This window comes from Hakea prostrata, chromosome 4 (genome assembly GCF_041222555.1).
Source record: "Hakea prostrata isolate BN-2017 chromosome 4, UWA_Hpros_2, whole genome shotgun sequence".
Taxonomy (NCBI): domain Eukaryota; kingdom Viridiplantae; phylum Streptophyta; class Magnoliopsida; order Proteales; family Proteaceae; genus Hakea; species Hakea prostrata.
The window spans coordinates 48,581,020-48,599,022 of NC_142603.1; the positions used below are offsets into that span (position 1 = coordinate 48,581,020).

General features: G+C 35.8%; 2 protein-coding genes and 1 non-coding gene across 3 annotated transcripts in view; 2 read left to right on the forward strand and 1 right to left on the reverse strand.

Moving 5' to 3' along the window:
• The window catches only part of REV3 (recovery protein 3), a 32,659-nt gene extending 31,097 nt beyond the window's left edge, over nt 1-1,562 (reverse strand). Inside the window, exons 1-4 of the mRNA XM_089153305.1 lie at nt 1,228-1,562; nt 1,011-1,093; nt 581-638; nt 47-96 (exon numbers count right to left, since the gene is read on the reverse strand). Coding sequence (XP_089009431.1) covers nt 47-96; nt 581-638; nt 1,011-1,093; nt 1,228-1,339 — 303 coding nt within the window. The 5' untranslated portion in view covers nt 1,340-1,562. The remainder of the gene's footprint in view (nt 1-46; nt 97-580; nt 639-1,010; nt 1,094-1,227) is intronic.
• A 2,834-nt stretch (nt 1,563-4,396) lies between these two features.
• LOC149019278 (putative serine/threonine-protein phosphatase 2A regulatory subunit B'' subunit TON2) overlaps nt 4,397-18,003 on the forward strand; it is a 28,930-nt gene continuing 15,323 nt past the window's right edge. The window contains exon 1 of the mRNA XM_089153315.1: nt 4,397-4,514. Coding sequence (XP_089009441.1) covers nt 4,397-4,514 — 118 coding nt within the window. The remainder of the gene's footprint in view (nt 4,515-18,003) is intronic.
• LOC149019279 (U6 spliceosomal RNA) lies at nt 5,117-5,214 on the forward strand. Its single transcript, XR_016173265.1, has one exon. It is a non-coding gene; the product is annotated as a U6 spliceosomal RNA (small nuclear RNA).

Sequence of the window (18,003 nt, forward strand, 5' to 3'; positions counted from 1 at the left end):
CACAAACAATACCATGTAACACATAATATGATTGAGAGCAGCACACCTTTAGGGCCTTCTCAATAGCAAGAGCCATGGTATGTACATATGCATTACCTGAAAAAGTAGGCCCAGAATTTGTAAAATAGGAATCAGATTGTTCACTGCTTACAAACACAATAACCAACTTATATCAACTACGGGCATTGTTTGTGACATCTAGAAAACAAGTCACTCGTCCGACACAAGCGGGTAGGAAAACTCTGCATACACAACTAACTACACTGAGTAAAGCAGACAAGCAGTAATGATACTGAAGACTTGTCATGGCCATAAATGTATTTTCCAATCATACCCATGAACCCTTCATAAGCAATATATCATAACATCTGGATGCAACAAGTATGACTTTGATAGCTACTGTGGCAGAAAAAGATAGATCTGAGATAACCTAGGTAGGCATTCAACCATTTCAACAACCTAGTACTTATATCTTGTGCTAAAGAAGTCCAAATTAAGGAGTAAGGGTTGTACTAATATGGTCTAAAACTAACCACATAGCATTAGCAAGGCATAAAAATTATCTAGGCAAGTACTTTACCTTCTTCCAGTGTTCGAAGGGATGCATCTGAACATGGCACATAGAAATATGGTAAAGCCTACAGGACAGACAAAATATGGAATAAGTTAGACAACAGGTTACATGCATAATATGCCTGCCCATCTATCATTTCATCTGAAACAGCTCCACATTTTCTCCACTGAATATGAAAAACCATTTCCACCAAAACCAGCAGTTGCACTGTTCATTTCCACTGCCATATTAACTAAGTCAAACAGAATCTCAAAATCCTAAACAGGGGCGGTAATGCAACAAAACCTTAAATTAAATGTTGAAAACATAGAACAATTATTATAGTTTCCAAGAGAGGAACAATATTTTTTTAAAATAATAAGAAAATATAAAATATAAAAAGGACTTTACTCAATTAAGACATCTACAAATTCAATGAAAAAAATTAGTTACAGACCCGGTGAACATGTAAGCAAGCCTTCTGGCCAGCCGGAGTTGATCCGTAAATCCTTATTACAGGCACCTCATTCACCTTCCCACCTTCAACAATTCACAATAAAAGACGAACAGATAACCATAAACTGAGAATTACGAACTAATAACAGCTCGTTAAAATTGCTTCAATAACATAGAATTGCAGCTATCTCTTCAAATATCTATTTGCAGAGTTTTACCTTGGAAACTACTGTAACAAATGTCGAGGTCAGGGATGGGAGGCGCCATGTAATAATCGATCGACACGATTCGAAGGCTGAAGACGTTCTCTCCCGATTGTGATTTCTCCATTTTCAAACACCAATATTTAAAATTAAAAGAAGAAGAACAACAATTACGAATAAAATTAGGCGGGAATGATGGTTGCAGAAAATCTCAGTCCGCGAATGAAACAGAACTAACGTTCGGTTAGAATTTGGCTGTATTTTGTGTTTTGCCGCTTCTATGGAGACTGGAGAGTGCTCGTATTTATATGGACTCAAGAGCGAGGGCGTAGGCGATTTGAACCGCGAAGCTTCTCTTGTACTCTCCTACGCTCTTCTTTATTATTTATTCTCAACTATATTGTAAGATTCTCACATTAAAATTTTAAAACTTATATTATACTATAATTATAATTACAATTATATTACGTACGATTAAAAAAAAAAGGAAAAGGAATTTTTATTTCGACCCTTAAGGTTTTGACCCAAGACATTTTATCTCATAAAAGTGTCTGACAAGTGTAAAATAATAGCTAACTCGGTCTAATCACGGTCAGATCGATGACCAGTCAGGACCGGTTCGAGAGTTGAACCTAGAGGTATCGTAAGCATGAAAAAATCCAACAGCAATTGAAAGAGGCGTGTTCCCGTCAAATTTGGGATAGACGATCATGTCATACATAGAAACTGTAACTGACTCATGGGAAAAGGGGGGAAACCCTATGATCAGACAGCTACGAAGAAAGACCGTAAATGAGTCAAATGATCAAGAATAATAGGTGAATCTTATATATACTAATGTATCACAAAATTAGAGGGATTTTAATCGTTTCCCTCCATTATTGTTTTTAATTAAGTTCTACAACTAGTTAGAGTTCTTTAGTGATTCACTTATTAACTAAACCTTCGGAGGTGGCTTTTCGACAATTGAGTCGGCCCAAATCTCACATTGGTTTGCAGGAATCCGATGATTGATTAATTTTTGGACCGATAAGTGACATTTGAATTTGTGACCCTGTGGCACACACTTCTTTTCCTTTTTTTCAAACCGAAAATCATATTAAAGCCTCCAAAGAAACAATGGAGTAAAGAAAATAAGTATCCACTGCAAAAGGTACATTACATACCCTATGAAGCGAAAACCTATTTGCTCCTCGACCAAAAAAAAAAAATCTTCAAATACATTTGTGTATCTATGCATAAAGTGAAAATCTAAGGAAATAAGACTCTATCATTGTAAACCCTACAAATTCATTTGTATCTTTTTTTTTTTTTTTTTTTTTTTTTTTAGCTAAAGTTCATTCAGGCCAGTTTGCGCACACCTTGATTACATCCTCAAGGGGGAGACACTATTTGCAATGATCGAACCCATGACCTCTCTCACTGAGAAGTATGAATCTCTACCACTCTACCAATCCTGTGTTAGCAATTCATTTGTATATAGTGATAGGTGAAAAAGCCTCTAACAAAGGTTAGCATAATTACAATGAAATAAAGCATGATATATAGACTCATTAAGAGATGCCCAATAAGACATAAAAGGAGATGGCAGACTTCTTAAAAATAAAGTAGCTTTGACTGGCAAAGCTTCATGTGAAGCCCTTCTGGTACATTGTTGATGATCAAATAGTTTCTATCAGTTTAAATCATTGTAAATAATTACTGTTGCTGCTATATTATAGTATAATTGCTAACTTGCTCCCTCTATTTTTTTAAATTATTGATGCAACTTTAGAATTTGCTCGTAATTACTGATGCCCCTTATTCTTCCGTTAGTTAATTGATGACAACTTTGAACTAAAAAAAAAAAAAAAAACTAATTACATGACATATTTGATTTATTCAAAAATTTATAGATAACCTTGAAACTTTATTTATTTAATTACTCTTTATATTCAATTATATTACGATTGTTAGTACAAACTGATCCCTAAATATAAAGTGCCAAACAATTTTATTTTTCTTATCAAAATAAAATAAAGAGAGAGAAAAAAAATCATATTCATCTTGTAAGTTATTTTTGATAAAAGTAGGACAATGATATTGAACTATGTATTACTACTTTATGCTCATGGTCGGGGCCAACATCAAGTTAAATATCTAACCTACATTGACCGGTCCTATAGAATCAAGGTCAAGGTATTTACAGCTAAGGTTAATTTAGCAATGCCAATCATATGGATACACATATGTATGACAAGTAAGAATATGGATCAACGACCCTAATATGCTCTCTGAACATTCGTTTGTCAACTTGAATGCGGGGGTGCCTTAGGGTGGGTCCCACCCCCTGAATTTTTTTAATTTTCATTTGTGGGTTCTACTTGGTTTGTGGTTTAAAAGTGTAAGGAAGCACACCGACAAGGGGAGATGATCCGGACTCAGACAAGCAAGGGATTGTATGGTTGTTTAAACCTCATTATATAGGTAAAGTAAGCCAATAGAAGTTTTCCAATAATAACGTACAGAGACGACAAAAATACGCATATAATACGCGAATTTAATCACAACGTTTCAATCCGACCCGTTGCCATCGAATTTGAACCAGGGACCGGTAGATCGGTTATGGTCCGTAAAACCGTGATTCGGACTTGCGTATCATACAATCAATGGCAAGCTTCCGTCGATCACTTCTGCGTTTGCTTCCCTGAATGAACTGTGAAGGAACCATCGAACTGCAATTGAATTGACGAGCTAACGGAAAAGGGGAAAAAAAAAAAGATTGCGAAGTAAGCAAGCTCAGTAAACTGGATCACGAAAATAACGAACCCTAATTCTGAATCGAAAATGTGTACGTGTGATCTCATTGACTTTATCTACAAACTGGTAACTAACGTGATTTGGTCAAGCACACTATAGTAACTGACTGGGGAGAAAAATAATGCGATTCTGTATAAATGGAAAGTGCCATAGCCTTTTTTTGTCTCCAGCAACGATTCAATTCAGACTCCTACAAAACCAGGTAAGAGGGAGTTAACTTTTTATCGTTTTCTGTTCTTATCAATCAATAGCATCGGAGCAGTTCGATTCAAATGAAAAAAATTAAAGAATTTATTCACAGTTGAACTTTTCTTCCCCTTTGTAATCGACCGCCATTGTAGATCGAGGAGCGTGGAAGTGCTATTTGCGAAGAAAACAATAAAGCATGTCTACCGGCTCCAGCGATAGGAAGAAGATCCTGCCGTTGCCCTCCGAGTTGTGGATTCGAAACCTTCGTAGTTTCGTTGGATCTGGTACTGGTCTCGGCACCGAAGCTCTGATGGGTATGGCTTCTCACGTTACTGATAAGCAAATTTATTATTTTATACAATAAATTAGTTTTATTTGGGTTGAGAACAGTAGGTGTAGCGGTTGGTGCGTATCAATACATTGGCAGACGTCTGAAACTTAAACCACTGATTTTATTAGATCTGTTGGTTTGAAGGGAAATAAGTTTCAAATAAACATTATTTGGTTGGTTATGATTAGATGAAGGATCAAGGGATTCAAGGTTGGTGTTCTTCCATTCCCCCCAATTTTCCTTTTCCATTTTGACTTTTATTACTGTTATGTTGTCCGTTTTATAATTTGAGCACTATCTTGAAGAACTAATTAAGGGACTATTAGTAGGCGAAGTGCTTGCTTACCATAGGAAGCTATTATAGTTGTTGTATATTAAAGGCCAATTCGCATTGAATGTGATGTCACTATTAAGGGTGTGTATAGTCATAAGGAAGTTTCACCAAAAAAAGTATGGTCTTAAGGAAGTGTTCATTGGCACACCTCAGCCTAATTATCTTGCTATTTTTTTATACACTTCCTTGATATAGTACAAGTAAGTCTTACTCGTTTATTTCTTTTATTCACAACAATCTTTAAGACCACCCTAATATTAATGTAGATAAAATTGGAATGTTATAGAGAAGATTAGCATGGCCCATGCGCAAGGATGACCTGCACAAGTGAGAAATGGTCCAAATTTTTTAATCGTTGTGAATAAAAGACAGAAAATGAGCAAAACTTACTTGTGACAATTGCATTAAAGAAGTGTATGAGAAAGTAGCAATATAATTAGGCTAAAGTATGTAATGGAAGCTTCCTTTAAGACTATAGACGGCTCTAGTAATGCTCTCGTGTTTAATATAAATTGGTCTCCAAGATTCAACAGTGTAATAGTTTCCTACAATAAATTAGCACATCGCCTACTAATAACTTTTTAAAGCTCTTCAAGATAGTACTCAAATTGTGAAATAAACAACATAACGATAGTAATTTAAGTTAAAATGAAAAAGAGAAAGAGAGAGGGAGAGGATAAAATAATGGAAGAACTCCAACCTTGATCCTCTATTTGTAGAAGAAAGAAACTTCCTGGTGGTAGGGTACACCTCTTAGTGGAAGAGACTTGCGTGTATTCCCCAAAGGACATCTTTTGGTTTGAAGAGACCAAATGTGCTTATTAGTCTTAAAGAGACACCTCTTAGCTAAGGACAACAAAGTTGCCCATTGGTCTTGAAGAGACACCTAGCTTGGGTTAGAACCCAATAGAACTAGATCTAAGATAGATAAACCCATTCATATCCATAGCTAGTAGATCAACCCATTTACCATATCTGTGGAAAATCTTAGAATCATATCATAATATTTTATTAGTATCTTTAATCTAAGTAGATCAGATTGTAATATTCTATTACAGGTATTTTTCTTATTATTGCAATCTTCTATTATAGGTAGATTACTCATTGATTGTAATCTTCTATTCTAGGTAGATTTCTCATTGATTGTAATCTTCTATTCTAGGTAGATTTCTCATTGATTGTAATCTTCTATTCTAGGTAGATTTCTCATTGATTGTAATCTTCTATTCTAGGTAGATTTCTCATTTATTGTAATCTTCTATTCTAGGTAGATTTCTTATTTATTCTAATCTTCTAGATAGGATATTCTTTCTTATTTCATAGATAGCAGTTGTGTATATATTGATTGTAAAGTTCTGAATAAGATACGAAAGAATCAAACATTTCAATTCCTATTTCGTCTGCATCAGCCAACCAATCTTGGGATTGCTGTCCAGCTTCAGGCCTTCATTGCCTTTAATCTCGGTGTTTCCGCCCCGAGATTATTCTTCATTTGGCCTTTATCGCCATTCTATATTCAGCTCTGTTCTGTTTATTTTTCCTTACTTGAAAAACAGATTTTTTATTTCTCCGCCTTATCTGTCATTCTATTGCATCTTTGGTTATTGTTTCACATACTATTTTTAAGCACTTACAAAGATTATGTCAGAACCAAGAGAGGTTACTTTCGGGACTGCATTTGATCAGAAAATAAAAAATCTGCAAAATGGAGAATTGCAAAAAAGAGACAATCTATGGTGTACCTACTGCAAGAAAGCTCGTCACACACGGGAAAGATGCTGGAAACTTCATGGTAAACCTCCTAGCCGAGAGTGGCGGCACAAAGGAGAGCAATCTGGAAATAATGGTCGCGCATGTTACATCCGCACAGAACCTAAGTCACTAATAAAGAGGTTGCTAGCCTTAATCAGGAGGACACATAACGTGTAAAAACTCTTTTGAGCAACCTTAACAAAAAACCAGGTACATGTTCTTTGGCATATTTAAGTGAGTTTCCACTTTCTATTGGATTAAATGTCTCTAGTAATTCTCTTCTAAGCCCCTGGATCATAGATTCAGGTGCAACTGACCACATAACACACTCACCAAATCTTTTCACCACATATTCTCCCTGTCCAAGTAGTAGGAAGATAGCTACTGCTGATGGCTCGTTAACTACTGTGGCTGGAACTGGAAATATTGAGCTCAACTCATCCCTCACCTTGAAAAATGTCCTACATGTTCCTAGACTATCTATAAATCTCGTTTCTGTGAATAAACTCACGCAAGATTTACATTGTAATGTAGTCTTTCACCATAGTCATTGTATATTTCAGGACAAGGATTCGGGGAGGACGATTAGACATGCTAGAGAAAGGGATGGACTCTACTACCTTGAGGCACCAAGCCAATCACATGCTACTAATAGTAGTCCTTCTCAAACCAATAAAGAAAAAATCTGGCTTTACCATCACAGACTTGGACATCCTTCCTTTAGGGTAATCAGTCTTTTGTTTCCTTCTTTGTTTCAAGGCATATATGTCGATGAGTTTCATTGTGATGTGTGTGAGCTTGCAAAACACAAGCGTGTACCACTTCCTTTAAGCAAGAAAAGAAGTTCCATCCCCTTTTATCTTATTCATAGTGATATTTGGGGTCCTTCTAGAATTCCTAATGTGTCTGGGGCTAGGTGGTTCGTGTCATTCATTGATGATTGCACTCGTGTCTCATGGATTTTTCTACTAAAAAACAAATCCGATGTTAGTTGTGTTCTTCCCAACTTCCATTCCATGGTTAAAAACCAATTTGGAGTAAGTATAAAAAGATTTAGATCTGATAATGCCAGAGACTATTTCAATCAAATTCTAACTCCATTCTTTCAAAGGGAGGGAATTATACATGAGTCATCGTGCGTTGATACCCCACAACAAAACGGAGTAGCTGAACGGAAAAATGGCCACCTTCTTGATGTAACTAAAGCCTCCCTATTCCAATACAATGTGCCTAAGTCATTTTGGGGGGAAGCAGTCCTCACAACAACTCATCTCATAAATCGGCTGCTTTCAATAGTCTTAGGATTCAAGAGTCCAATGGATGTCCTTTCCCAGTTCTACCCAAACCTAAAAACGACAAATAACCTTGTTCCTCGAATTTTTGGGTGTGTCTCTTTTGTTCATATTCATGGACCACATCGGGGTAAATTAGATCCTAGAGCACTCAAATGTTTATTTATAGGATATTCCTCCACTCAAAAGGGCTATAAGTGCTATCACCCTCCTTAAAAAAGGTTCTATGTTTCCATTGATGTCACTTTTCATGAACATAAGTCTTATTTTTCCACACCTCATCTTCGGGGGAGCATTCAATAATGGAAGATAAGAATGGGAATTCCTTACTTGACTTAGAGTTCACTCCCAAATACTTCACTATGTCACCTGAGTCAAACTGTGAACAACCTAAACTTGTGTCAGACTCACTTGTGTCAAACTGTGAACAACATGAACATATGTCAAACTTTGAAATGAATGAGCCTATTTCTGATATTGAGCATGTGAGATTTGGCAAAGGAAAGGTGTTCTCAAGGAAGAAGAATCTTGTTCCGAATCCATGCAGTTCAAGACTCCAATCCAAATTCTGGAAATGAGGTACAAATGTCTAATCCTTCACTACTAACCGAATTCGATGTGCCCACAGATAGTAATGAACTAGACCTTCCTATTGCTATTAGGAAAGGCATTAGAGAATGCACAACGAAACCCATGTACCCTCTTGCCCAATTCTTGTCCTTTAAACATTTTCCCCCATCTCATAGAGCCTTTCTGGTAAGTTTAAACACCATTGCCATTCCTAACACCTTATCTGAGGCTTTATCCAATAAGGAGTGGAAGCAAGCTATGAATGTGGAGATGGAAGCATTAGAAAGCAATGGAACATGGGAACTTGTAAGATTACCAGAAGGGAAGAAACCTGTGGGGTGCAAATTGGTATATACATTGAAGTATCGAGCAGATGGATCTTTAGAAAGGTACAAAGCAAGGTTGGAAGCCAAGGGCTACACCCAGACTTACGGGATTGACTACCTTGAAACATTTGCTCCAGTTGCAAAAATGAATACTGTCAGAATCTTACTATCCTTGGCGGCAAATTATGGTTGGGACTTGCAACAGTTTGATGTTAAAAATGCATTATTGCATGGTGAACTAAAGGAAGAAATTTACATGGAGGTTCCACCGGGTTATAAGAAGGATTTAGCTGCTAATATTGTATGCAAGTTAAAAAAGGCCTTATATGGACTCAAATAGTCACCGCGGGCATGGTTTGGCAGATTTACTAAAGTCATGATTAGTATGGGTTACAAGCAAAGTCAAGGAGACCATACATTGTTCATTAAGCACTCATCATCTGGGGGAGTCACGGCACTACTTGTGTATGTTGATGACATAATAGTGACAGGAAATGAAGAAAAAGAGAAACAAAATTTGAGTCAATGCTTGGCTAAGGAATTTGAGATCAAGGCTTTAGGAAGATTAAAATACTTCCTTGGCATTGAAGTTGCTCACTCTCAACAAGGCGTTTTCATCTCTCAACAAAAGTATATCACTGATCTCCTTAAAGAAACAGGAATGGCTGCGTGTAAACCAGCAAGCACTCCAATAGATCCCAACAGTAAACTTGGGACTGCAGAAGAAGATGTTGTTATGGACCGAGAGATGTATCAAAGACTAGTAGGAAGACTAATCTACTTGTCTCACACAAGGCCAGACATAGCATTTGCAGTTAGTGTAATCAGCCAATTCATGCACAGTCCAAAGGAAATTCACTTGCATGCAGCTCACCGTGTGCTACAATATTTAAAAGGGACGCCAAGGAGAGGCCTTTTATTTAGAAGGAATAAAGGAATGATACTAGAAGCATACACTGATGCTGATTATGCAGGGTCAGCAGTAGATAGAAGGTCGACCACAGGATATTGTACATTTCTTGGTGGCAATCTTGTGACATGGAGGAGCAAGAAGCGAGAATGTTGTGGCTCGGTCAAGTGCAGAAGCCGAATTTCGTGCAATGGCTCAAGGAATATGTGAATTACTTTGGTTGAAGATTATCTTAGAAGACCTAAAGGTTGAATGGGGTGGACCAATGAGACTCTACTGTGACAACAAATTAGCAATGAGTATAGCACATAACCCTGCTCAACATGACCAAACCAAGCACATTGAGATTGACAGACACTTCATCAAAGAGAAGCTGGATAGCGGACTGATTTGTACGCCGTATGTGTCTACACATAGTCAACTTGCTGATGTACTTACTAAAGGATTGAGCAGCTCAGCCTTTCAAAAATGCATATCCAAGCTGGGAATGGAGAATGCCTATTCACCAGCTTGAGGGGGAGTGTGGAAAATCTTAGAATCATATCATAATATTTTATTAGTATCTTTAATCTAAGTAGATCAGATTGTAATATTCTATTACAAGTTTTTCTTATTATTGCAATCTTCTATTCTAGGTAGATTACTCATTGATTGTAATCTTCTATTCTAGGTAGATTTCTCATTGATTGTAATCTTCTATTCTAGGTAGATTTCTCATTGATTGTAATCTTTTATTCTAGGTAGATTTCTCATTTATTGTAATCTTCTATTCTAGGTAGATTTCTTATTTATTCTAATCTTCTAGGTAGGATATTCTTTCCTATTTCATAGATAGCAGTTGTGTATATATTGATTGTAAAGTTCTGAATAAGATATGAAAGAATCAAACATTTCAATTTCTATTTCGTCAATATCCACATCCTTAATAAATGGATTTGCAAAGAACCAAATCAAACCATGCTACATCATAATTGACTGAGTAATGATGTTTTTTCAAACTTATTTTCCTTCTAGAACAAATTATTCCCCCACAAGTTTAAAAAACATAACGGTAGACTAATAGACAACAAAAACATTAAAACACGATTGAGGAAAAATAAAGCCAATAAACAAACAACTTGAACACTTTAGACTAAAAGAACACATCGTCATAAGTGTCTTCTAGACTTGAACCTACCCTAAGTTTTGTAAGTCACGCTACACAATACAGGTGAAGTCAAACTAGGCCGACTGCCTTACTAACTATATTCTCTTATTTGACCTTTCCGGTTAAACCCTTTAATTTTTGGACATTTATCTAGGCCCTGTCCCCATCTTGGTCTCGTGAATGTGTCAGAAAATTTTTCCTTTAAATTTTCCTTGTTAGTAGCCTTGCCTCTCTACGTTCACTTTGGTTAGCCATCTAGTTTGTAACGCAAATAACATACCCTCATATTTAATGAGCTTCTTAACCTAATTAAGAGTTTTACACCTCACTCTCCTTTTATTGTGGTAAGTATTATTCTTTTAATGCAACTAGAAGAGGCAACACTAATAATACTAATTCTTGGGATTTCATATCATATGGGTTGGGTGTCCATCACTTACACTCATGAATCATGGGCCTTAAGCCAATTTCTTAGATGTAGGTTGAATAGCCTTAGTAGTTCGTGGCTTTGTAAGCATATTAGCTGATGAGCTTTTTTTTTTTGGTAAGAGAGCTGATGAGCGTTTATGTGCGAAATTTTAGGGCATAAAGTATGCATTTTTGTACATTTTAGAATTAGACAAGATACCTTGAAGGTATTTTTTTGTTTTTGTATTTATAAGGTATTTCTAATGGAAAGACAAACGTGGAGCTAAAAGGCATGAAAATTGTTATTTTAGAGGAGATCTAAAGGCCAAGAGCAATTTTGTCTTTTGGGTTAAGCCATTCAGGAGCTTGAATGTGAAGATATGAAAAAAAGAAAAAAGAAAAGAAGAAAGATAGAAAGAAAGAAAGAAAGAAAGAAACCATTTTGGTCATAAGAAGAATAAGGATATCATTTTGTAGAGTTTTTTACACTACACTCACTATTTTTGGGGTGAAACTAGTGACCACCCACTATTATTTCTAAAATTACATGGCATCCACATGAATAATTACAAGTTACCCACAATTAAATTTTGCTGTTAAATGGGGGGGGGGGGTAAAATTACCTAAATGCCCTTACCCTTATTTAAGTAATTTAAAGTTTTTAATTTTAAAATTACCCAAATGTCCTCTGGGCAGGAAATGACAATAATGCCCCTAATTTAATACCCTCCCATACTCAACTCTTAGGTGCTCTTCCTTCACCCATCTTCTACCTACACCCGCACCCCCTCCCCCTGCTAGTGACCAACTGCCTCCACCTTCCCTTTTCGGTGACCACCTTCACCACCGGAAATCTGGCAAAAATGGTAAAAAGCTCGTCTCAAATGTAGTAAGACCAACCGAAGTCCATGAATTCTCACTAGTTCCTTGTTGATCGTGCAGATGATGCAAGAGTCTATCTGTTATTTCCTCATGGCACCATACCCAGTATTCTAGCTTCAATAACCATTTCCAGTAGCATAAAAGACTAATAGTAATACAAATCAATCTGCTTCTATAAATCTCCAAACTTTTAATGCTCTCAATTCCTGTATGCAAGTGCTAAGAGATTAAGGTTAACGTGATTAACATATTCTCAATCAAGTGAATTCTTCAAATTCTAAAGAAACAAAAATTCAAAAACATATCAGATAATCCAAAGAGAACCCATCCTTTTCTTTTTTGGGAGCAGCCAAACCAGATTTAATACCTAATTGAATTGATTTTCTGCTTTCCAGGTTCCAAGAACTGAAGCTTAAGTAACAATAAATGTATAACATATTCAATTCTTGGTCGGATTGGTCTGACTTAATACGCATCTGAAAATTTTCTCCAACGTTTGGTGACCTTGAAGCTTCTTCCTCACCCCTACTTTCTGCCATTTAAAAGTTAGGAGAAGAAACTTGGAACTTAATAAATGTATTTAAGTGTTCAGTTTCTCCGTCATATTTGATCCATGGTGTTTATAGCAAGAATGTCGCAATAGAGCTTGACTCGTTTGTGACGGTAGGTTAGAGAGATGGATTTTGAACCAAGTCAGTTTCAAAAGAAAGAGAAGGTTGATCGGCTATGGTTTTGATTAGAGAGAGAGCCAGGTTGATTTCGAAAGAAGGAGAAGGTTGATCGGCTATGGTTTCCATGAGAGAGAGAGAGAAGAGATGTAGGTAGAAGATGGGGGAAGGGATTCTTATTATGTGATTTTATCCCCCAATTTAACATCAAAATTCAATTGTTGGTAACTTGTAATTATCCATATGGGTGCAATGTAATTTTAGAGATAATAGTGGGTGGTCACTAGTTTCATCCCAAAAATAGTGGGTGTCATGTAAAAACTCTTTATTTATTATTATTTTTTTTATGTTCTTTGCTCACGTCCCCTCTTTTGCTTAGAATTATTCCCTCCTTCTGTCAATGCCACATGGAAAATGTGGAGTTATTCCATCCTAAATTTCACCCTACCTAGCCCAATTCCCTCTAGACAAACTAAAAAAGTTGCTCAAAGTTCTTCTCTAATAGGGATCTCCTCAGTTGGCTCTCTAAGGGAGCCATGTAACTTTTGATATTTATAGTTTGTTCCCTTCAAGTAAGCATCTTATTTTCCCTTTTATTGCATCTTTAGTTTAGGGTTTTATTATCAATAAAGTACATAGATTTTCCCCCCCTTCTTTTCCATAAAGTGTAATTTTACTTTTCTTCAAATAAAGTTGTTCTTTTCAATTTTAGTCTTCTTTTCTCCTTTGCAATTTTTTTTTGCTTTAACTGCTTCAATTGTAGTGACAAAGGTTGGAGTAGTTTGAGCGGGCTAATTATAGCAATTCCCTTTTATTTTTTTTATTAAGTTACTCCAAGACAAGAATATCGTATGTTGCATCGATTGAAAGAATAAGATGAAAGGCTTTTCTCCCTATGATCGACCTGTTTGCTGTGTGATCACGCGCTTGGTTTGTGAATTTTAAAATAACTGCAAGCGCACGGTAGCACACAACAAATGGGTCAATCATAATGAGGAAAACCTTCAATCTTGTTCTTCAATTGATGCGAGATGCAATATTCTTGTCTTGGAGTAATTTGAATTAAAAAAACAAAAGAGAATTGCTACGTTTAACCTGATCTAACTATTCCAATCCTTGTTACTAAAATTGGAATATTTAGATAAAAAAGTTTTATGAAGGAGAAAAGAAAATTATAATTGAAAAGAACAACTTTATTTGAAAGAAAGTAAAATTACAATTCATGAAAAAAATTTCTGTCTATTTTATTAAAAATAAAACCTTAAACTAACATAAAATTAAAAGGGAAAAAAATAAGATGCTTACTCGAAGAAACAAATATACTAAAAGTCAGCTAGCTATGTGTATAGAGGTTTTATCTGGGGGAATATCTCCACCTTTTCATGTGAGATTAAATAGAAAGAGAGTATATTTTCATAAGCAAAAAAGGTTATGTAAGGAAGGAACAAAAAAAAAATCATAATAATAATCTCCTTATTCTTCCTCTAGCCAAAATGTTTTTTTCTTCCCCCCCCCCCCCCCCCAATATCTTCCCATCCAAGCTTCGGAATGGCTCGCCCATAAGAGAAAATTGCTCTTGGCCTTCAAATATTCTCCAAAATATCAGTTTTCATACTTTTTAGTTTTACACTCGTCTTTTATTAAAATACCTTACAAATACAAAAACAAGAAAATACCTGAAGGTAGCTGGTTTAAAATGTGTAAAAATGTATGCTTTATGCTCTAAGGTTTTGCACATATGCGCTCATCATCAGCCACATTCTCCTCTGACATAGTGAAGAGCAATGGTACCATCGTTTATATATTGTCTTACTAGGTTATACCTTAGATGTATTTGTCTCTTTTTATTATTATATACCTTATTTTTAAACCTTTGTTATTGCCATTTGATTGTCATAGTGCAAATAAATAGAATACAATGGTGTAGGTCATAAAGGTATTACCAAATACAAGATTCTGCTTCTGATCTAGTTTTTTCCATAGTGGAACCTATCCCACAGGATTGTTTTACTGATTTCCAAGAAACCACTCCCCCACTTTAAGTGAAAGTATATCCACTTGTAGCCAATGTTTCATTTGAATCCAATATCTAGTTGTATTATTCTACTTAACTTCTTTCTTTCCAAAAGAGACTAAACAGGTAATATGCATTATTGTAATAAACCTCGACATTTTGGATCTTCCCACATTCTTAAAATGTGTTGATAAATGAGAAATGCCTCTTGTGGCCTTGGGAATTTACATGGAGATCTTCCACATTTCCTCAGTTCCTCTCATACAATAATGTTTAAATACTAAAAAGTCAATAAAATTCATGCTCTCATGTATATTACATGTATCGAGTCACATGCAAAAGTAGCAGCAAATTAACACATACTAGTTACTAAGTTGTAGGACATTTGTGAACATGTCCATTATATATGGAGCTTGTCACTGTGGTCTACTAGAAGATACACTTCAATTCAAAACTTCATGTGGTTCTATTAAACCAGTTATTCTGAATCACATCTAGATTACTCAAAGCCAATCAATTTCAGATGAAACTCAAGTCTGACAAATATGGGTTCAATATAATCTGACACCAATAAAATGTAACAAGGAAAATAATATGGCAATGGCCATTCTCATTATTCAGTTTAAACATAAAAACGCAAATAAGACGTGCATAACCATTGCATCTCAAATCTCAAGAAAAGTAACATATAAAACTTAGCAATTTAGAAGAGAAATTTCAGCCATGCATAAGCTACACAAACAGCACATGCAACAAATATCAAAATTCTCTAAATTGTCTAATATATAGGAAATGATACCTAAAAGAAAGATGAAAATTTCCCATCTTAATCCTCTTGGGACACAAATACAAAGACTAAATCAATGAAGCCAGACCGATGAATCATTGCAAAAGCAAGAGAAGTTGAACGTCGATTTATCAGAAAGCAGTCCAAGCAGTGCCTTCTCAAAGCTAAAATAATGAATTGGTGTCACCAACAGTGACCAGTCAACAAGAACTACCTACTGCCTCGTCCGCTTTTGGGTCTTTGATTGGAGAAATGTCACAGCTCACAATACAAGTATAAATTCCAATAGATAGTTATGATTGTGTAAAGACACATTGGATTGTCCAATCCACATTGTCCTTGGCATCATTTCATTGATAGCTACTTGCTCACTTCAAATTCTATGATCTTAAGATTGTTGTGAATAAGAGAGAGAAATGAGCAAGACTTATTTGTAGCAATTATATTAACGAATAAGAAAGTAGCTAGATAATTAGGCTGAGGTTTGCCAATGGGCACTTCCTTGAGACCATAGACACCCCTAGTAGTACTTTCGGTTGAATGCGAATTGGCCTCCAAGATACATTTGTTATAGCTTCCTATGGAAAATGAGCAGATCGCCTACTAATGGCCCCTTAGAGTTCTTCAAGGTAGTACTCAAATTGTAAAATGGACGGCATAATGGTGGTAATAAGACTGAAAAAAGCTCCAACCTTGAACCCTTGGAGTGATCCTCTATTTCTAGAGGAACGGAACCTCTTGGTGGAAGGGTACACACTCTTGGTGGAAGAGACATGTGCCCCAAAAAGGCACCTCTTAGTTTGAGGAGAACCAAATGTGCCTATTAGTCTCATAGAGACACCTCTTAGCTAAGAACACCAAAGGTGCCTATTGGTCTCAAAGAGACAATACATATAATGTGTATGGGAGCATGAATTTTGGTTGAATTTTTGCATGTGAATATTATTGTACGAGAGGAATTGTGGGGGATCTGCATTAAAATTCTCATGACCACGAGAGGCATGCTTTCATTTATCAACACATTTAAGAATGTGAGTAGATTCAAAATGTGTGATCTCTTCGAAAGAGTTAAAAGCTAAGTAGAATGATGCAAATTGGATATCGGGTTCAAATGAAACATTGGTTACAAGTGGATATTTTTTCACTTTAGGTGGTGGAGCGGTTTCTTGGAAATCAATAAAACAATCTTGTGGAACTAGATCCACCCGGAATCCAATTTGTTGCTTTAGAAAAAGTTGGTTCAGAAGCCGAATGGCTTAGGAATCTTGTAGCAAATATATTTTTATGCCCTAGACTAGACTATTGCCTTTTACTTATTGTCATCGTGATAGTCAAACAACAATAGAAAAGGCTAAAAGTAAGGTTTATAATGGGATAAAGAGACATATATGTCTAAGGCATTACCTAGTACGATAACATATAAATGATGGTAACAATTCTCTTGACTATGTTAAGTTAGACGAGAATGTGGCTGATATGCTTCCAAAGCCATGAAGAACTAAGGTTTGTTCAATCTACATCTAAAGGAATAGGCTTAAGGTCCGTGATTCATGAGTCTAGGTAATGGATATTGAACCTATGTGATAGGAAGTCCCTAGAATTAGGTTCAATGGGTAAAAATGAATTATTGGTTGACTTGTTAGTATTGTTAACATTGTCTATTCTACTTAGATAAAAGAATAATACATACCGCAATGTAAGGAAGGTGAGTTGTAAAACTCTTAGCTAATCTAAGTGAATATAGAGAGGTGAGGCCGCCTAGAAAGAAAATTTGAAGGGTGATATTTTCTGAAACATTCATAAAACCATGATTGGGACATGGCCTAAGCAAATGTCCAAGTCAAAATTGAAGGGTTTTATTTGAAAGGTCGAATAGTATAATACAGTTAGTAAGCCAATTTGCCATATGAGGAAAGATTCAAGAAGTTTAACTTCACACCCGCTCTCTATTGCGTGACTTACTAAACCTAGGGTAGGTTCAAGTCCAGAAGACACCTACAACAATGTAGTCATTAATCTAAAGTGCTCAAGTTGTTTCCTTTTACTAGTCTTGTTTTTCCTCGGTTGTGTTTTATTGTTTTTGTTTTCTATTGATCTATCGTTATGTTTTTAAAAGGAAAATAAGTTTCAGGAAACATTATTGGTAGGTTGGTTATGATGTGGTGTGGCTTGATTTGGTTTTATAATTCGCAACATCCATTTATTGTTAAATTGGTTGATCCATTTAGGAGCTTATATATCCATTTATTGAACCATTGGATATCGTAAATGGGTTGATCCGTTTAGTTGTTGGATATGGTGAATGGATTGATCCGTTTAGGATCCATATCCACTGGGTTCCAACCCAAGTCAGGTGTCTCTTTGAGACTCATACATATTTTG